At 43.1% G+C, this 21,873-nt stretch overlaps 2 protein-coding genes across 5 annotated transcripts in view; one reads left to right on the forward strand and one right to left on the reverse strand.

Moving 5' to 3' along the window:
* Nucleotides 1-4,452: 4,452 nt before the first annotated feature.
* Nucleotides 4,453-13,052, forward strand: si:ch73-366l1.5 (FILIA-N KH-like domain-containing protein). 2 transcript variants are annotated; one of them, XR_009770036.1, is made up of 4 exons: nucleotides 4,453-4,637; nucleotides 6,191-7,178; nucleotides 7,545-7,910; nucleotides 8,620-8,701. XR_009770036.1 is itself a non-coding variant. In XM_061699843.1 (4 exons), exons 1-4 carry the CDS (start codon nucleotides 4,461-4,463, stop codon nucleotides 8,732-8,734), a joined length of 1,380 nt encoding a protein of 459 aa, XP_061555827.1. In that variant the 5' UTR covers nucleotides 4,453-4,460; the 3' UTR covers nucleotides 8,735-13,052. The 2 variants fall into 2 exon arrangements, 1 of the variants encoding a protein (XP_061555827.1); XM_061699843.1 differs by having other exon boundaries at nucleotides 7,545-7,644; nucleotides 8,620-13,052.
* The window catches only part of cdc27 (cell division cycle 27), a 28,835-nt gene continuing 18,922 nt past the window's right edge, over nucleotides 11,961-21,873 (reverse strand). The window contains exons 17-20 of one of the 3 annotated variants that reach the window (XM_061699841.1): nucleotides 19,654-19,776; nucleotides 13,653-13,727; nucleotides 12,368-12,497; nucleotides 11,961-12,230 (exon numbers count right to left, since the gene is read on the reverse strand). In XM_061699841.1, the coding sequence (XP_061555825.1) occupies nucleotides 12,139-12,230; nucleotides 12,368-12,497; nucleotides 13,653-13,727; nucleotides 19,654-19,776 (420 nt within the window). In that variant the 3' untranslated portion in view covers nucleotides 11,961-12,138. Of the gene's footprint in view, nucleotides 12,231-12,367; nucleotides 13,460-13,652; nucleotides 13,728-19,653; nucleotides 19,783-21,873 lie in introns of those variants that run through there. The other 2 variants (XM_061699840.1, XM_061699842.1) reach the window with 2 other exon arrangements.

The raw sequence follows: 21,873 nt of genomic DNA on the forward strand, positions 1-21,873 counted from the left end.
GCCGACAGATATAGGCGTTTCTTTCAGCGCGATGACTTGTCACTTTCACAATCACGGCACCTGAAGGCTGCCGCTCATTGAATGACGACGCCGAACCCTAGTGAACTGTCGCGCAGTGTGCGTGGTTTGGTGACTGTTTTCGTGAGTGGCTGATCAGTATGCCACTGGTTTTGCCGCAATTGAAAATTTGAATCGCTGTATTACCATCGCAGTTTACAGCCAATCAGAACACAGATGAGCTTTCCCTCACAGGAAAAACACATTTCTGGGTTTAGCGAGCCGCGCCGCCTCAAGCCTTATAAATAGTATATAAAGCATCAAATATTGTTTCACATCAATAACTTTATTCATAATGTATAATGTGCCTGTGTATTAAAAACTGAAGCTTGTGACCAGAAGAAAGGTGATAAAGTAAAATATACTGAATACACAGCATCAAATGCCTACACAGGCATCTACTTGTGCAATCGCTCATGTACAGGGGATGCGTCCGCAACTCTTCACTGTTCGACGTTTCGTAGGGTTTTTTGTTTAGAGTAACGTACTGACAACCTAAAATCAATGCTTCGATTCATTGTGGGGCTGATGAGTTACACAAGGTAAACCAAAAAGAGCAAAAGAGCTGCATCTTTTGGCTGGCAGAAGAAGTAGGCCAGGTAACGCTTATCTTAACATACAGCAGAACTGACCGGGATGTCACTATTGCACACAACCCAAGTCAGAGTTTGATGAAAAAAAGGGCAACATACATGTAATGCGAGAGTTAAATAAGACACGCATTCAACAAACTACGGGTAACAAACACAGATGATCAGTGTTAACATTAATCCATATTGTTCATGAACATTAAAGTGGCACTAAGCAGGCCCAGAAAATGTTATGTAAATTCGACACATCACAGAGAAGAGTAATGTTAACAAGCCTACCAAATTTAAATGAATTAAAAAAATCATTAAGAATATAAAATCAGGTTACAAAACTTAAATAATAAGGGCCACCTCTCAGCTCTCAGATGCTGTGGGCGTTTCGAATGCATGCGCCAAAAGAAATCAAACATACTGAGAGGGTGATAGCTTATACGATGTCAAATCACATGATGAGGCTCAACTTCAAAATTGAATGGTTATTGTGGACTATAATCGTAAAAATAAGCACACAAGTCAACTTACCCTCGTTGTTAGTGAAATAATGTGACAGCCGAAGACGGCACCTGACGACAGCGGGACGGTAGGAGGAAGCCCAGGCAGTTCGACAGTCAGCACTGCCCCATTCGCTAGTATCAAGTTACCCGCGAAGCCATGTTGTCGCTGGTGAAAGTTTACAAAACTATCCTTTGTCAAATGTGCACTGCAGAGTCGGCTGCGAGTGTTGATGTTCATCTCGCCATCTGCGTGTCTATAAAAAGTCAAGCTGTCGCTTTTTTATTTCCTCAATTTTTGGGAGCTTAAAAAACATCACCGGGCTGTTCTGTAAATTGAGGCATCCAGCGAAGACGCATTTTCGGGGTGAAGCCATCATTAGCTTGCTCACTGCATGCTGGACTGGTAAAGGGGACCTGTTATGAAAGGTAAGCACAGCTAACCCACAACTGAGCAGCATATTTTATATATTTCTCATTTATTTATTAAGTTGTTCCTTTTTCTCACAATTTAGACTAATTTGCACAATGAAAGGCCAATGCATGGATTGGGGATCTTCTCTTCTTAATCCTGTGTGCGGGGGGGCGGGGCTTTCTTTACTCCTTCCCGACCACTGGGGGCTAACTGGGGGGTTGGCTGCAGAGCATCAGTTCCTGGCCCGACCCCAGCTCCCGATTGGATGGGGGTGTGGTCCTCAGCCCCCGTGGTGCAGGCACAGCAATTACATGACACTTCTAACGGTTATTGTGTATTTAAAATGGTGTCAATTCACTTGCATGTGTCCGCAGACACACACCCCTGGGACTTATTCGCTCATTGTGACAAATAACTGATAACTATGTGAATTTCTTGGGTATCCCCTCACTCACACTCCGGTCCTATAGATGCTCATAATTTACATAGCCATTACATAGCCAAGTTGTACAGCCAGGCCCCCGACCTCTGTCCTGCATGCTTCCCCTCCTGTCATTGTCCAGTCCTGTCCTATCTTGTCCTGTCATTCCCTCACAGGGTGAAGCACAACTGTCCCCTATAACACTCAATTCTAATGTGTCATTGTATGAGGTATATAATGATTTACTTTCCTCATCTTTTTTTTACAGCTGGTGTTTTGTCTTTTGTTCTCTTCTTTATATTATTTTGTTATCTTTTCACTCTCTCTCCTTTTTTTTGTTTCTATCACTCCCCTTTAAAAACTTTGTTCTGTTCGACTGAACGACTGTAATTCTCAATAAATATCCATCAGAATACAAAGAAACCACAGCGGCAGCTTTAAAAGTCCACTGTGACACAGTAAAACTGTTCTGGCATAAAGGGATACAGATCCTCCTTTCTGCTTGACCAAACAGCAGAACAGGACAAACAAACAAACAAACAAACAAATAAATAGTACGCCCCAGCCCCGTGATGTTTTAGCCCCTCTCACAAAATCAGGAAAATTCAAACAGTGAAAAAGATGCTATATCTCAACAATTCAGCACTATATTGTTAGAAGTCTTTGCATATGTTTTCAGCACTTATCTTCAAACATATTGAATGTATTCAGAAACCAAACACGGATATCTGCTTAGAGCTTCTTGAAGGAGTAACGTCTTTATTACGGCAACAGTTCAACAATTTATGACGCAATGCAGCTTCACAGTTCTGCTGCTTGCAAAATACAATAACTGTCTGTAACGTCAACCAAAAGCCCATGATGCAGTGGAAACTATTGTTAATTACTGTAAAATCACTAAAGTATTTGACTGTAAGGTATGTGGTAAAAAACTGTAGAATTTGCAGGAATGTCTAACAGTGTACGTGATGGTCCGTTCCAGTCGGGTTCGACCACGTCGCGCAGTTTGCAGCGGGCGTAAAGCAGCCCCAATCGCTCCCACTTTTGATTGGTACCTGTTGTAATGGAAAAGCAACGGAGGCCAGGCGAGGCCGGGTCAGGCCGTTCTGGAACTTGTCATGGAAAAGCGCTTTTGTTGAAGGAAGGGAGAAGGTTTGTGCATGTCTGCAGCCATTATGGCATAAATTAGGGTTAGGGTTCCTGGGAATTACAATCTCTCAGGACCTGAAGTGGGCGAACAACATCAACTCCGTCCTCAAAAAGGCCCAGCAGAGGATGTACTTCCTGCGGCTTCTGAGAAAGCACGGCCTGCCACCGGAGCTGCTGAGACAGTTCTACACAGCGGTCATCGAATCGGTCCTGTGTTCTTCCATCACAGTCTGGTTTGGTGCTGCTACAAAAAAGGACAAACTCCGACTGCAGCGGACAATCAAAACTGCTGAAAGGATTGTCGGTACCCCCCTACCCGCCATTGAGGACTTGCACGCTGCCAGAACTAAGACAAGGGCGTGCAAAATCCTCTCGGACCGTCCGCACCCCGGTCACCGGCTCTTCCGGCTCCTTCCCTCAGGTAGGCGCTACCGATCGACGCAAACTAGAACGAGTAGACATTCCGACAGCTTCTTCCCTCTTGCGATCAACTTCTTAAACACCTAACCTATAATTCCATGACAACAAGCTGGCAATTTTTTGACTTGAGTTCGTTGTCACATTTCTGTGGGGCCAATGATGTATTACTCGTGCACTCACTGTAGTTGTCTCGCCATGCTGCACTATTTGCATATACTGGCCACTCGTGCCAAAGTAGCATCTGCTCCATTTGCACACTGATTGAGGAGCATCTGTAACATTTGCACAACCGACATTGTCCCAGATGATCGCAGCTACTCGTCACTTTAAACCGCATCCACTCCTTGAAGTCTCAGCGCCCTTTGCACGATGGTCATTGCGCCGGACTATTGCAATATTAGTCGTTCGAACTGCTCTAAGTGCTAGAGGACTCTGCATCTTTTTGCACAATTGTTTTTTGTCAATGTCTTTATGTCCCCAAAGTGTTCTGTAAATTGACTGTTTGTTGTACTAGAGCGGCTCCAACGACCGGAGACAAATTCCTTGTGTGTTTTGGACATACTTGGCAAATAAAGATGATTCTGATTCTGATTCTGATTCTGAATTAATCTTTGGTCCGGTACATAAAGAAGGATGGAAATAATATCAGGGTGACACGTGAAATGCTCTTCCCGTCTGTGCATTACATTAGGCATCAACGTCAATTGTGTTTACCTTCATGTTATCGAAAGTTGAATGTCGGAATGATGACAATGAATGTTGAACGTCTAAGTGGCTTTTGCATCCCAAGAGTTTCCAAGAGGAAAAGGTTCGCAGCGGCTTTATTTTGAAAGGTGGCCGGACGCATGTGCGGGAGCGTTTCCGGACACTTGACGTGGGTCGATAAAATATCGCGTGCGTGCGCGCGTCAGTCCGTCATGGAGCTGCTGGAAGTGGAGTCGAGCGTCGTCGTGTTCACCGCGCTCGCCCTCCTGCTGGCCGCCGCCGTCCTCCTCCGCCGCAGGAGAGAGGAGGCCGCCGCCTCGGTCGGCTCCCCAGCGGCCGCCTGCGCACACGACGAGCCTTCGTCCAGACGTTTGGCGGCTCCGCGACAGGTTGTCCTTCATTTCCAATTGAATGTATCAATTTATTCCACGGATTTGTTGTCTTTTGAACATTCAAATCATGTCAAGTGCAATTCACAAATGAACAGACATTTTATTAGTTCTAATTGTTTCAATTAGGGTTCAGTGTTAATTGACTTGACAAGTTAAGACGTGAAGGAAATCTCCTACAGAGCATTGTGACAACTCCATCGAGGTCTTGGTTTTGACGTCATCATGGGTGTTTTAATTTAACTTGGACAAGTTAGAAGTCAAGTTTGGAGTGAAAATGCCTCCATGAAATGGCACCCTGGACCAAGTCGTCTTTGTGCTGCATTTGACGGTCTTGGTGAGCCGTTGTCTCCGAGTCAAGTGAGCTGACGGCGTTTTGTGACCTGGGCCCACGTTTACTGTCCTCGTTTTGACCGTTCAATTTTGCTAAGATGTGCAGCGACAATATTTGGTGCCAACACTCATATCCGCAGCGCAAAAAAGATGCTCGGTGGTGTTCGGTGGGAGAGAAAGTGAAGTTCTAGAAAGCTTGATGGAGGCGCTTCCAGAGTTCCTAATAAAAGTGGCATCGTGTGAGAAGAGGCGTCATGTGTCAAAGTCTCAGCAGCAGGCGGTGGCAGTTTGTCAACCAGGGTCTGACCTGCAAGTGACAGGATGGAGGGTGGGGGTTCTAGGGCAACCAACCATCAGAAACATGAAGACACACGATCATACTTCCAACCAGTGGCGTCGCTAGGCCTATTTTTGGGGGGCTGAAGCTCCCTCTAAAAACCTATAAAAGCTTCCGAATCTTTTGGGTAGCGTGTGTTTATGCCGAAGTTTTATTGTCCTACCCCCCTAAAAGCGATCTTCAGCCCCCCTTAAATAAATTGTGTTTTCCCAAAAAGAGAGTGAGTCACAAGTTGTTCATTCCGAACATCTATACGGGCGTCCGTATAGACTCACACGGGTGTTAAACTCGTTTTCATGGCAGGCCACATGGTAGTTGAGGTTATCCTCAGGGGGTGGATATAATGGTGAAAGCACAAACATTTATCATCACTTGGGTTGTTTATATATATTTATTTAAAAAAATAAAAATAAAAATATGCTTTGACACGTACCCCGGTCTTAAGTTCATGCTTGGTGAATGTTGAAATGCCGCTGCGTGTTTGTACAGCGTTAGTTATTACATTTCTTTTTCTTCCCCAAACATATGGCTAGCCATAACATCTGCTAGCCAAAGCTGTTTCTGAATGAAGCATATGGCTTCAGCGCAGGGCACTTCCACTTCTTCTCCCTTATACAGTACAGTATATTCAGTGTGCGAACCCTAACAAACACAAGCATATTACATAATTATTGGCCTTATTGAGTTATCATAATTTTGATGACAATTTTTGTACAGAAGTCATGGAAAGATTTCACGGGCCACACAAAATGACTCAGAGGGCTGATCTGGCCTGCGAGCCTCAAATTTGACACCTGTGATTATAGGGTGCAGTACGTGATCTACACAGAGACCACGTCCTTCACTACTCCCTCATCTTATCTTTCTTATCTTATCTTTCTAGGCTGTCCCACAACCAGAAGCGGTTTCAGTAGATCCAGAACCTGGCCAAGAGTCTAAATCTTGTACCGGAACAGCCTCTGCACCAGAAGACAACCTTGTTGCACCAATTTGTGGATCAGAACCTGTTTCAGAATCACCGTCTGTTCCGGAAGCAGTTTCAGTGCCAGAGCCTCTTTTAGAACCATCAATGAGACCAATAATTTCTGAGCTTTTTCCCAACACCGTCAATGAATTGTGCTTTGTTAAGGACACGCTTTCTTTAGCATTGACTTCTGGTCCAGAAACTGCCCCTCAGCCAGAAGCCATTGCAAAAAAAAACCCAGTTCCAGTGCAAGAAAATAACCATCAGCTAGAACCTGTACTTGAACCACTTTCAACACCAGAACCAGTTCCAGAAACCATTCCTCAGGTGGAGCCTGTACATGAAACACTTGTAGCACCAGAACCAGTTTCCAAAACTGTTCCTCAGCTGGAGCCTGTACATGAAACACTTGTAGCACCAGAACCATTTCCAGAAACTATTCCTGTGCCAGAACCTGTACATGAAACACTTGTAGCACCAGAAGCAGTTCCAGAAACACTTATCCAGCTAGAATCTGCCATAGAAAAATGTTATGCTCTGGAACAGGTCTCTAAACCTGTAGAACCTGTACTGGAACAACTTTCAGAAACAGAACCCACCTCTGAACAAGAACTGGAAGCAGTAGTACTGGTTTCTGAACCATTATCAGTAGCACAGGTCATTCCAGAAGAGTCGTCGTCTTCAAAGCCAGTTTCAGACCTACAACCAGTTGTCCAGTCAGAATCAGAACCTAAAGAATTTTTACAGGTGGTGGCTGAACGGCTTTTTGGACCCGTGGATGAATCGGTGTTCGCACCACTCCCCAGATCCGACCAGGAGAAGCCACCGACTCGCGAACCTGTCGCTGAGCAAGCAGCTGACGACGCTGTGCCACAAGCAGATCTGCAACCGGAACCAGAACCTAATGGTGAGAATGCTCACACGTGGGATGTAGTGCACGATCGTACAAGACCAATAAACATTTTTAGAGGATTTGTGTGATTGTGAAGGGAAAAAAGTGCAGGGGCTGTCGTCATGCGACTTCCACTCAGAGCATCCAGGAAGTCGGTTTGTTTGTGGGCGGAGCCGCCATCTGCCACTCATGTTTGGAGCACTTGATCGCAGCTTAGGAGCACGTGTGTCTTGTGTATGTTCCCAGAAAACCTTTGAGCTCATGCCATCAGGCCAAAGAATTAGTCAGCTCTAATTCAATTAAGAGATTCATCTGCTCACCTGCGGTGTCATCAACAGGCGAGCGCACGTCTTACAAGGAATTGTCCCACTTGGGTTCCAGGTGCAGCAGTAGAAGATGACAAAGTGACATTCACGCCCGGAAAGAAAGCCTTGAAGTTTGAGACGCTAATGACCAAGGAGGAATTGGAGGAGGAGCAAAGGTCAGCAAGTAGGAACTGTATCAAATGAAACCCCCCTGCTTAGGCCCAACAGTCCCAAACGCAATCTCCCACCATCTGAAAGGGTCTGACGTCATGGTGCGTTCGTTTGACGTATCGCAACCTCACATGAATATTGGACATAATTTGAGTTGAGCCCGTTGGTCCTCGACAACATTCGCGCTTGGGATGTTTTGATGGCGCAGATGAGGGTCAATGCAGGCATATTATTCAAAAAGTTTCTCCCCAAAACGCCAACCTTCTATCGGGTAAGTTTTGAGGGGTTCGTCTCGATTGTGATGTTCGACATAAGCTGTGCTAAGGTTTGTCAGTCATCCAGCTGATGACTTTTTGTCATAATATGTAGAAAAAACTATTTATTCCTCATTTGGGTCACTTCAGGATGAGCTGGATTCTATACCATCTTAGGTGAAAGGCAGACTATATCCAGGACCCGTTTGGCAGTCAATCATATAGGAAATGTAGAGAGACACAATTATTCACAGTCACACTGACGGTGTCACTGAGTGGGAAGTGAACAACATAACAAAATAATGGGATGATTTTGAACTGTTGAAAGTGGACACATTACGACTATGTGGAAAAGTAAATTATTACTTCATGGCAAACAAGTAGGAAGTTTAAAAAAAAAAAAAAGCACTCTGTCCTTTAGTTTTCAAGGGAAGCTTCTGCAAAAAATTGAGGGGATGAACATTTGTTTGACGTTTCAGAATGAAAAACAACAGCTAAATAGAAGCAGATATCTAAAAAAAAAATGTTTGCATCATACAAAAGGAAAAATAAAAAAAGGTAATTTTAAAATAAGCATTTTTGTTAGCATTCTGTTCAAAAGGATGAGATGTTTTGGAGGTCATTTGACAAGCTTCATAATACCTCCATTTAATGAATATTCATCCGTCTGTCTGGCTGTCCATCCATCGTCCATCCCTCCGTCTGTCCATCATATTGTCCTCCCAGGGTGCAACAGGAGCAGTTGGCGGCTATCTTCTTGCTCCTGAGGGAGAACGCGGAGGCTCTGGGTGAGGTGACGGAGGGCGACATGGAGGAGCAGCTCAAGCTCTACTCGCTCTGACCATGGCAACCACGTTGTAAAAGTCCGTAAGCCTCCATGCTATCGGAAACCACGTGATGTTGTCCATTCTGTTGTTTTGGTGGCTGCGCGGCTGTAGGACCACCGATGGGTTTGATTCCGCTCAACCTTTTTGGCCTCCTTGTTTGCAAAGTAGAATAGAAGGGAACAGTTCTTTCATTTGTACTAAAGTCATTGGGGACAAAAAAACAACACTTTCTGGGCTCTTCTTCTACAAAACAATCCAAACCTGATTTGTATGCCGACAAAGTCATAGCCTGTGTTCCAAATTCCTCCGTGTACACTTTATATAGAGTGCTGGCCAATTTGTAGTGCATCTGGAATGTGTAGTGAGTATGGGTTGCCGCTATACAATGCCCTCCATGTATCCCGCGATGCAGTGGAAAGTATTTAACAGCGATGCTACTAAAAATTCAAATAGTCGTCCCTCGCCATATCACAGTTCACTTTTTGTGGTCTCACTGTATTTTGTAGTACATTGCGGAATTTGATCATTTTTCCACACGGACTGATTTTTAAATAATTGATTAACAATTCTTGGTGGAAAACAAGTATTTGGTCACCAACAAAAAAATAATCAAGATTTCTGGCTCTCACAGACCTGTAACAACTTCTTTAGGAGGCTCCTCTGTCCTCCACTCGTTACCTGTATTAATGGCACCTGTTTGAACCCGTTATTCAACCCAATTCCAATGAAGTTGGGACGTTGTTTTAAACATAAATAAAAACAGAATACAATGATTTGCAAATCATGTTCAACCTATATTTAATTGAATACACTACAAAGACAAGATATTAAATGTTCAAACTGATAAACTTTGTTTTTAGCAAATAATCATCAACTCGTATATTCAATTACATATAGGTTGAACATGATTTGTAAATCATTGTGTTCTGTTTTATTTATGTTTAACAAAATGTCCCAACTACATTGGAATTGGGGTTGTAGGTATAAAAGACACCTGTCCACAACCTCAAACAGTCACACTCCAAACTCCACTATGGCCAAGACCGAAGAGCTGTCAAAGGACACCAGAAACAAAATTGTAGACCTGCACCAGGCTGGGAAGACTGAATCTGCAATAGGTAAGCAGCTTGGTGTGAAGAAATCAACTGTGGGAGCAATTGTTAGAAAATGGAAGACATACAAGATCACCAATAATCTCCCTCAATCTGGGGCTCCATGCAAGAGCTCAACCCCGTGGGCTCAAAATGATCACAAGAATGGTGAGCAAGAATCCCAGAACCACACGGGGGGACCTCGTGAATGACCTGCAGAGAGCTGGGACCAAAGTAACAAAGGCTACCATCAGTAACACACTACGCCACCAGGGACTCAAATCCTGCAGTGCTAGATGTGTCCCCCTGCTTAAACCAGTACGTGTCCAGGCCCGTCTGAAGTTTGCTGGAGAGCATTTGAATGATCCAGAAGAGGACTGGGAGAATGTCATATGGTCAGATGAAACCAAAATACAACTTTTTGGTAAAAACTCAACCCACCGTCTTTCAGCATGACAATGATCCCCAACACACCGCCCTGGCAACGAAGGAGTGGCTTCGTAAGAAGTATTTCAAGGTCCTCGAGTGGCCTCGCCAGTCTCCAGATCTCAACCCCATAGAAAATCTTTGGAGGGAGTTGAAAGTCTGTGTTGCGCAGCGACAGCCCCAAAACATCACTGCTCTAGAGGAGATCTGCATGGAAGAATGGGCCAAAATACCAGCAACAGTGTGTGAAAACCTTGTGAAATCAACAAATGGGTATATAACAAAGTATTGAGATTAACTTTTGTTATTGACCAAATACTTATTTTCCACCATAATTTGCTAATAAATTCTGTAAAAATCAGTGATTTTCTGGATTTTTTTTCTCTCATTTTGTCTCTCACAGGTGTTACAGGCCTCTCATCTTTATAAGTGGGAGAACTTGCACAATTGATGGCTGACTAAATACTCAGCCCCCCCCCTGTACATAACACCATCAATTTAACATTTTAGCCTCATCACTTGATCTGACACTCTTTTCACAGCAGACATTCTTAGCGAACTCTTCAACAGTAACCCCTACTCAATTTCTCTTCCCTGCCTCACTATGGTAAAATGATTTGAACCCTGCCCCTAAACATCTAGCCTTATTGCCTTTCCTCCTGCTCTCCTGGACACACAATATATCAACCTTTCTCCTAATCATCATGCCAACCAACGCCTGAGCTTTTCCTGTCATAGTCCCAACATTCAAAGTCCGCACTTTCAGTACTAGGCTCTGTGCTTTCCTCTTCTCTGGCAAAGAAGCCACTTTCCACTTCTCCTTCGTCTGCGACCCACAGTAGCTGAATTTCTACCGGCGCCCTGTAGGTTAACGGTGCCGGTGGCGGACATTGTTAACCCGAGCAACGACTGATCCGGTATGGAATTCTTTGGATGAAGGCTCATATTTGGCAAAGTTGTAAGCCTGATACCCTTCCTGACACAACCCTCTGCATTTATCCGGGCTTGGGACCGGCCTACAGTTTGCACTGGCTTGTGCCCCCCATAGGGCTGCATTACTAATTGCACTCGAGGAGTCTTCCAAAACTATTTTTTTAAATTTTGACTCATGAATTTCTTTTCTCCAAGATCTAAAAATCCGTCGATCGTGAATGATGAATGATGCAGGTCCTTCCCCAGACGGCAAAAAGTATTTTTAGTGAGATTGCAATTGTACAACACTCCCACCTCTGGTGCCTTCGGAAACACTCAGTAACATTAGCGTAACATACCCGCTAGGGTTTCATCTTCTTGGCTTTTGCTAGATCATGTGTGATCACATGAGAGCTCTGTCTTTGAGGACTGGATTCGAGATTGGTGGTGGAACAGAATCTTTGTGTCTGGTGTTCCATGTTGAGATTATCAGAGCACACCACACACGGTGCAAGCAAAATTGTTAAATGCCTGATTTTTTATCTTCATGTGTGGGCTCTATAAGAAACGAATAAATACATTTGTTAAGGTGTATAAAATCCCTGTGTGCGCACCAGGCCTAACCCAGTCATTCAAGAGATTTTTAGTGGGAACTATCTTGGCCCACTATGTAAAATCCCTAAACTGTATAGCAGGAAGGGAATGAGTGATGCTTGTGACCACACAACCAAATTTGAAAAAGGAACACATCCAAACCCAGTTTCAATGTGCACATTTGGCTTCAGGCGTTCAAAAAGTGGAGAGCAATAACTTTCAGATGGGACATTTATTGATTTATTTCCATAACTATGATAAAAAGAACATAAAAAGCACCAGCGGTGTCAGATTGTGCTGAATGACAAAGGGAAGGGGCGGAGCGCAAAAGCAGCACAGTCTTTTTCAACCAATCACAACACAAGAAGGGATTCACGAAAGAATGCGGCGGGCAGTTAAAGGACGTCGCTTTCGGCCGTGTGAAGCAGCGAGTCGTCAGCGTCCGTCATCACGCTGCTGTCCTGACTGTCGTCCGCCTCCACCACGGCTGAAACGGAGGCACAATTTGACCATGATGGTGTCATGACAATCGCAATAACGATGACGTCACAATCACAATGTTGACCATGACAATGATGTCATCACAATCACGATGACATAATGACGCCTGATGTGCGTGTGTACCTTCGTCCTCAGGCAAGTATCTTTTATCAATGGCTTCTTTGATCTGGTTGTTTGCTCCTTTGGGGTCCAGATCCATGGCCCAGCTGAAGTTCATGAGTGCCAGATGAGTCTGACCCAGTTTCTTGTACACCTTACACACACAAATGCACACAAATGACTTGGACACGGTCTTGTGAATGAATGGCTGAAGACCAGGGTCCGACGTTAAGCCTTTTTGCGTGGTGGCCCTGTCAGAACTTGTTCTGGCCCCGTATATTCATGATAAAATGTTTTAAGTGTTAATTTCGCATATAGCATATTTATACTGTATTATTTAAGCGCTTTTAACAAATTATTAGTACAATCGCATTCATGGCGTTGACTGAACGAACCTGACTAAAATTAAGACAACGCAATTGCAAAAATAATAATGCTTCAAAGAATTACAAATGTATTAAAATATTTACTGACTTTCCAACAATATCTTGTGTGCAGACTACATTATATATTAATATATATGTACATACATATTATAAAATATTGGCCGGATGGTGGGAGGCTAAGTTTAGGGGAGCATTGTGCGTGTGTTATGATTTTGATTTACTTTTATTTATTATTTTGTCTATTGTTGATTGTCTATGTGTTGAAAGGACCCTCTTGAAAATGTGTTGTACTATCCTTGAAATAAATACTGGTACATAAATAATTCACAATCATTTTTACGATATCTATGATTCACACACTCCAACATGCCCAGCCGTATGTCATATTGTGCCACAAGTCCGACAAGTGTTACGACACTACCGTAAAGTGTCATGGTGTTGGTCAATGCGTTGCCTTACTTTTTTTGATAAATAACGTCCTCGTTAGCACATAGTTGTCCACACATTATTGGACATAATAACCTGGCGATGAAGCTTCACTATGTGTCGCTTGGCCTTGTTCCACGCCGCCATTACGTGGTCCCACTACCGCTCATATGAGCCTATTAAGGCAGCGGCGTTAGCTTCGGCTATAGTCTTGAAGCGATTCGTGCCCGTTTATCCAGTTGGGAGGTGCTGGGTACGGTTTCTCCTCGTGTCATCACAACATCCTGTCTTGGACGGGAAGTTTCTGTGATAAAAGAATTTCAGACCAACACTAAATGTAATGTAATTTTGGGCCATTTTTGGCAGGCGAAAATGTTCGGTAACTTAGAAATTTGTACTGGCCCGAGCGGCCCCCGTCTATACGTAGGTGGTGGGCTGAGACCGTTAATGTTTGGTGGATTACCACATGTAAAACAAAAACAGTTGTTTAGAATTACCTTGCCGATGAGAAAATAAACCAGCGACTCTTTGGGGACGATCTGCTTCAACTCCTCCAGCTCTTGAAGAGCTGCCTACACGTACATGTGTGTCGGCATGCACGCACACACACACACACACACACACACACACACACACACACACACACACACACACACACACACACACACACACACACACACACACACACACACAGAGGTCATATCTTGGCTCAAGATGAGCCTCAGCAATGGCACCATATGACGAGCTCGTAGCGGAGTAGTTTGTAGTTTTTTTCATTTCAAGCACTCCAGCTCGTCCTTGTCTACATCAACAGTGAACCCAAAAATTACTAATTGACTGCCCCCCTAAAATGTTGAGAATTGCAGAATACCAACAGTTTAAATGATAAATACACTGCATTAAAATTTTTTATCCAACTGATATTTTTCCTCTGATTCTCTTAGTCAATGCAAATGACAGTCATCATAATTTTTACGTTGTGAACAATTAGTGCACAGTTCAAATGTTTTTGAACAAACCTCCCAATGATAAGTTTGTTTTTGAAAACTAAACATAAAATGCTTCACTTAGGAGAAAGTCTTGTCTGATGAAGCGGAAACAGTTCAGGTTTGTTGTGACCTTTTTTCATATATTTTTAACGTGACTGAAATTTTAAATTGCCAAGAATAATACACAAGTACTTTCTTGCATTTACTTGTTCAATTAATTGATTGTTGATATGCACATTAAATGTACCAGTGGGAATCAGTTTTTTAATTAAGAAGCAGATAGAAATTGTTTTCTTCACATTTGTTAAATGACACTCCTCCAGCCAGTTGTTGATTATAAATAAGGCTTGTGTTGGTTCTTGTTCAGCCAGACTAGGTGATTTAGCAGAGACATGGATGACAGTATCATCTTCGTCCCAGATTGCAGACTGAGAACAAAATTGGATCTAAAACAGATCCCTCTGGCACTCCCTAAGTCATTAGGGCAGAGATAGGACTTAACCCCGTTTACCTTCCACACACTGTTGTCTTCCTTCCACATATGCTTTGAAGCAAGACTGAGCTGCAGATGACATTTTAAAATTCTGCATTTTCTCAATTAAAATACAGTGGGCAACTATATGAAATGCTTTTTTTCAAGACTAGGTACACAGCACCGACTATATGGCCTTTGCCCACTGGTGCTTTTTTTTGTTCTAAAAGATAGCAGTTAGCCACCTCTGTTGAATAGTTCTGTATAAACCCAAACTATTGTGCCATGATTGGGTATAAAAGGAGCTTCCCTGAATTGCTCAGTCATTCACAAGCAAAGATGGGGCGAGGTTCACCTCTTTGTGAACAAGTGCGTGAGAAAATAGTCCAACAGTTTAAGGACAATGTTCCTCAACGTACAATTGCAAAGAATTTAGGGATTTGGTGAAATTTTCAGGTCAATAGCATCTTTGGAAGTATATTTAGTGAGGAAAAATTGTCCATTCATCCATTTTCAACACCGCTTATCCTGGTTAGGGTCGCGGGACGCTGGAACCTATCCCAGCTGACTTTGGGTGAAAGGCAGGCTACACCCTGAACTGGTTGCCAGTCAGTCACAGGGCACATTCGCACTCATATTCACACCGTCACTGAGTGTGAACTGAACCCACGCTGCCCACACCAAAGTCAGGCGAGTGTACCACTACACCATCAGTGACTGAGGAAAAATTGTGATATGTTAAATACTTATTCTAGCCGCTGTATATGAAATTTTAATAAGAGCTCCCAGTGGGAACTTCCCACTTAACTGGTCCTTGGCTCTTGGACAACTCTTCTGATTATTCTTTGCACTCCTCTGTCAGAACTCTTGCGAGGAGCACCTGATCGAGGCAAATTTATGTTGGTATGATTGGCTTTCCACTTGCGTATTATGGCCCTAACCATGCTCACTCTGTAAATTAAAGTGTTTGTGATACTGTGAGACAACATTTATGTCAATTTTGCCCTAATTGTGATGTAAAGTTGCTAGTTGGACCTTTGGTGAAGATTTTGCTCAATGTTAAGCTTTTTTTTAATGTCATCAGCTCTTATGTTGGTTTGAAGACTAAAATAAATGCTAAAAACCATCAGTGCAAGAGTACAACCCACCGTTTAAGTTGTTAGCTGCCTCAATGTTGGCATGGACTTATTTTATTGTTTAACTCACCCAATTGACTTCACTGAAGTTCAGCACGGTGTAGGCTGAGGCTTGGAGCGGGAGGGAGCACGTCAGACTTCTACACATTGTGAAAGCCTCCTTTGCACAATATAATCTTCATCCAAGTTTGCACTGAGGTGACTGGTCATTTATTTGACCAAACTCAAGACACATTTTTTTTGCCGCCGCCATTGGCCACAAGCACGTCCGTGCGCGTTCTTCGTTCGTCGGCGGAATGTAGGCATCGAAACCGGGAACCGAAATTGTAAAATATGAAGAATTCCGGAGAATCGGAATGTTAGTTCTGGTTCCAATCGGTTCTCAATTCTCGATGCCCAACACTAATAAAGAGACGTGACGCTTTTGGCAAGGAGAACGTGCCTACAGGAACATCTTAGAGGCATTTCTAGTGTAATGAATACAAAATTGAGCGGACAAAAGCAGTGTATAAATGCATAAACAAATCTTCCTCTATGGGATGCTCTTCCTCGCTGACATGGATACGCGCCGATTGTTCTGATATTTTCAAAGGTGTAAGTGGGACTAAATACGGATGTACTCGTAAATTATGGTGAAGATTAGCTGGTATCTTGGGACATAGAGATGTAATGCTTTTGCCCGGATGATCTATGCCCTCGTCATTCGACGTGATGAGAGCCAGCCAAAAGTCCGCGTCTGTCACACATTGTCACCTGCAGAAACAGTGATTTAAACAAACGCCATTGGAATAGATCTTAGAGGCATTAGTGAATGCAAATTTTAATGAATACAAAATTTAGCTGACGAAAGCCATGTATAAATGAGGAACTTTATCTGCAAAGCGCTTCTTTTGGGACATAAAGCGACGTGCATGTCTATGTGGCATGACGTGGCTATATCTTCTTTCTTCAAGGTGGCATTTTCAGCGGTCGATATATTTTTATTAATTAATTTTTTTTTTTTTTTAAAACAAGCCTTTCAACATGTTTTCAAGTCTTTATTTTCACTCATTGTATTTAAAAAAACATCCAGACTTTCAAAATAGGCAACAATTATACCGCAGAATCCATAGACGTTCAACGAGGAAATGTCCTCACCTTCTGTTATGTACGTGTTAGGCTGTAACTGGCAGTCGTGTCCAAAATATGGGCGGACCAAAATCTGGCTAAAAATCCAATATTTTATCAGAAAACAAGGCTAATATTACTACTAAGTCAATTTTTGGGGGATTTTTTTTATGCAGACATAGATTTTAAGTCCAGAACTATGAAATAAGTCCCAATGTTCTTACCTAACTTGCTACTACTGTGCTGTGGCGTGAAAATGTCACGTGTTATGAACAAAACGGAACAGTCGAACCGAACTGTTTTGACCGTTTTCAAAAACCATTCCATCCCGACTAACAGTGGATAATTTGTCTGTCATTTGCATTGACTATTTGCATAATAATTTGGAACGCATTGTACAACCCCAATTCCAATGAAGTTGGGATGTTGTGTTAAAAATAAATAAAAACAGACTACAATGATTTGCAAATCATGTTCAACCTATATTTAATTGAATAGACTACAAAGACGGCGGCCAACTGGTTAGAGCGTCTGCCGCACAGTTCTGAGGTGCGGGGTTCAATCCCCGGCCCCGCCTGTGTGGAGTTTGCATGTTCTCCCCGTGCCTGCGTGGGTTTTCTCCGGGCACTCCCGTTTCCTCCCGCATCCCAAAAACATGCATGGTAGGTTAATTGACAACTCTAAATAGCCCGTAGGTGTGAATGTGAGTGTGAATGGTTGGTTGTTTGTATGTGCCCTGCGATTGGCTGGCAACCAGTTCAGGGTGTACCCCGCCTCCTGCCCGATGATAGCTAGGATAGGCTCCAGCACGCCCGCGACCCTAGTGGTAAGAAGCGGCTCAAAAAATGGATGGATGGATGGACTACAAAGAATTAGAATTTAATGTACAAACTGCTAAACTTTTTTTTTTTTTTTTTTAAGCAAATAATCATTTACTTAGAATGTTATGGCTGCAAAACGTTCCAAAAAAGCTGGGACAGGGTCATGTTTACCACTGTGTTACATCACCTTTTCTTGTAACAACATTCAATAAACGTTTGGGAACTGAGGACACGAATTGTTGAAGCTTTGTAGGTGGAATTCTTTCCCATTCTTGCTTGATATACAGCTTCAGCTGCTCAACAGTCCGGGGTCTCTGTTGTCGTATTTTACAATTCCCCCCGGGCGCTTCAGCTGCCCCCTGCTCCAGTGTGTTCCACTAACATGTGTATGTGTTCACTGTGATGGGTTAAATGCAGAGAACAAATTTCGTGTGCATGCATGCATGTTCATGACAATAAAAGATGATTCTTCTTCTTTTTCATAATGCGCCACACATTTTCAATGGGAGACAGGTCTGGACTGCAGGCAAGCCAGTCTAGTACCCGCACTCTTTTACTACGAAGCCACGCTGTTGTAATACGTGCAGAATGTGGTTTGGCATTCTCTTGTTGAAATAAGCAGGGGCATCCATGAAAAAGACGTCGCTTGGATGGCAGCGTATGTTTCTCCAAAACCTGTATGTACCTTTCAGCATTAATGATGCCTTCACAGATGTGTAAGTCAGCCATGCCATTGGCACTAACACAACCCCATACCATCCATTTTCTGAGCCGCTTCTCCTCACTAGGGTCGCGGGGGTGCTGGAGCCTATCCCAGCTGTCAGGCGGGGTACACCCTGAACTGGTTGCCAGCCAATCGCAGGGCACATAGAAACAAACAACCATTCGCACTCACATTCACACCTACGGGCAATTTAGAGTCTCCAATTCATGCATGTTTTTGGGATGTGGGAGGAAACCGGAGTGCCCGGAGAAAACCCACGCAGGCACGGGGAGAACATGCAAACTCCACACAGGCGGGGCCGGGGATTGAACCCGGGTCCTCAGAACTGTGAGGCTGACGCTCTAACCAGTCGTCCACCGTGTTTCTCTTTGGCCTGGAGGACACGACGTCCACAATTTCCAAAAACAATTTGAAATGTGGACTCGTCGGACCACAGAACACTTTTCCACTTTGCAGCGCTCCATCTTAGATGAGCTCGGGCCCAGAGAAGCCGGCGGCATTTCTGAGTGTTGTTGATAAATGGCTTTTGCTTTGCATAGTAAGAGTTTCAAGTTGCACTTACGGATGTAGCGCCGAACTATATTTACTGACATTGGTTTTCTGAAGTGTGCCTGAGCCCATGTGGTGATATCCTTTACACATTGTTGGTTTTTGATGGAGTGCCACCTGAGGCATCGAAGGTCACGGGCATTCAATCTTGGTTTGCCGCTTACATGCAGTGATTTCTCCAGATTCTCTGAACCTTTTGATGATGATATGGACCGTAGATAATGAAATCCCTAAATTCCTTGCAATTGTACGTTGAGGAACATTGTCCTTAAACTGGACTATTTTCTCACGCACTTGTTCACAAAGAGGTGAACCTTGCCCCATCTTTGCTTGTGAATCACTGAGCAATTCAGGGAAGCTCCTTTCATACCCAATCATGGCACCCACCTGTGGAATGTTCCAAACAGGTGTTTGATGAGCATTCCTCAATTTTCTCTGTCTTTTTTGCCTCCTGTCCCAGCTTTTTTGGAACGTGTTGCAGCCATAAAATCCAAATTTAATGATTATTTGCTAAAAACAATAACGTTTATCAGTTTGAACATTAAATATCTTGTCTTTGTAGTGTATTCAATTAAACACAGGTTGCAAATCGTTGTATTCTGTTTTTATTTATGTTTAACACAACATCCCAACTTAATTGGAATTGGGGTTGTAGACCACAGACTATGTTTGGCAAACACTCCATGATTAAAAGTGTTACCTTGTATTTGTCGTTGGCAAAGAGGATGGATGCCCTGTGGAACTTGCAGAGAGGATTCTTTGGGTCGATCCCGATCGCTTTGTTCAACGTCTCTAAAGCCGCGTCAGACTTCTTCAGCGCATGCTGCACCTACGCACAGTCAATTTCCATAATATGTTTTTGACACCAGGACAAACAAACACAAACACGCACACACACACACACAGTTGTGACACAGCGCTGCAATCAGGACGACAGCGATGCACCTTCCCTGGCAGAAGTAGCAGCAATGAGGAAAGGTGAGGACTAGGGTTGTGCATCGTTTGAATTTGAGCGATTCTGGTTCCAAACAATTCTCGATTCAGGTTATTTTAGGGGGGTGGGTCAAAAAAGTTTGCATGGTTTAAATCAAGGGTATCCAAATTATGAAAATCTATTTTCTCAGTAGCCCGCATAGACGAAAATGAACATTTGACTTGGGGTTCTTTATAACAACTATCAATAATCCAATTTATGAACTAAAAGGCAATGCGTGTGGGACAAACCCAATTGACTTAATATTCATTAATAAATGTTTCAGCTAAAAGTTAAATATAGCATTGTTAAAATCTTTATTTGCGACTGTTTTATCACAAAAGGTTTACATGTGCAAGTTTTAACTTGACTTCCTGTTTTAAGCTTGTAGCCTTTTATTTTGAAGGGTACGCACCGGAACTCAGCATCTTGGCTGAAAAAGTAACTTTACACGGCACCGGTGATTTATTATTTCTTTGAATGGATGGAACCAAATACTATAAAACGATTCCTTTCCCTACCCACCGATGAGGCAGAAGGTTAGTGTATGTGATACTGTGAGACAACGTTTATGTGAATTTTGTCCCACTTCATTGTGATGTAAAGTTGCTACGGTGATGTTTTAGCTCAATGTTAAGCTTTTCCCCCCCTGCCATCAGGTCTTACGTTCGTTTGAAGACTAAAATAAATGATGAAAACCATCAGTGCAAAAGTGCAACCAACTGTTTACCTTGTTAGCTGCCTCAATGTTGGCATAGACGCATTTTATTTCCTCACCCAATTGACAGAGTTGACTTCACTGAAGCTCCGCGCGGTGTAGGCTGAGGCTCGGAGCGGGACTCGGGAGGGAGCGTGTCTGAAGCTACACATCGTAAAAGCCTCCTTTGCACAATATAATAATTTCAAATGTTGCAATGAGGCGACAGGTCATTAATTTTAACACGGCTTTACACGATCAGGATTTTCGCGTTCGATCACCGATTAGCAAGTTTTAAAAAATTATAACCGATCCAACCACAAGATAGAGCAATGTGTCTATTTAAATGACTTGTTCATTTACTGTATTTCCTTGTGTACTGTATACTGAGTATCTTCAAAAGTATTCTCTCATCAGGTCATGTATTCTAATCAGTCACGTCAAACCAACATTACAACATGACAGAAATAATGGATGCTAACTAACTGTAATTAAACTACTTTATTGTAATTAAATTACTTCACACACACCGAAACTTTAGAGCATGATTCGACAGAACGCCGGCATGTTTGCGTACAACCGTTAGTGCTAGCACTAGCTTGCTAGGCTACATAACATTTTGTTGCCTTCTTGCAAAGTACGTAAACATACCTCAAGCAATCCTTAAAAGAACACCCTCTCCCGAGCACCGGTGACCACCACCACCATGACTGTTTGAGGTTGTGGACAGGTTTCTTTTATACTGATGAGTTCAAACAGGTGCCATTAATACAGGCGACTAGTGGAGGACAGAGGAGTCTCTTAAAGAAGTTACAGGTCTGTAAGAGCCAGAAACCTTGCTTGTTTGTAGGTGACCAAACTTGTCGGTGACCAAACACCATAATTTGCTAATAAATTCTTTAAAAATCAGACTGTGATTTTCTGGATTTCCCCCCCCCCTCATTTTGTCTCTCATAGCTGAGATACCTTTGATGAAAATTACAGGCCTCTCTCATCTTTTTAAGTGGGAGAACTTAAACAAATGGTGGCTGACTAAATACTTTTTGTGCCCCACTGTACGGCAAAAGAGACGCGACAAGGCTAAAAACAAACTAGCTATAGGATTCAAATATACTGTACACGATGGAAACCGTGGAGTAAATATCTTTTGCGGAGCCGATCAATGACCTTGCGAATTATGACAAAGCCGATTAGCATAAAACGCTAGTTATCGGCCGATACCGATCAGATCAGTGTGAAGTCTAATGTTA

Source organism: Phycodurus eques, chromosome 16 (assembly GCF_024500275.1).
Source record: "Phycodurus eques isolate BA_2022a chromosome 16, UOR_Pequ_1.1, whole genome shotgun sequence".
Taxonomy (NCBI): Eukaryota; Metazoa; Chordata; class Actinopteri; order Syngnathiformes; family Syngnathidae; genus Phycodurus; species Phycodurus eques.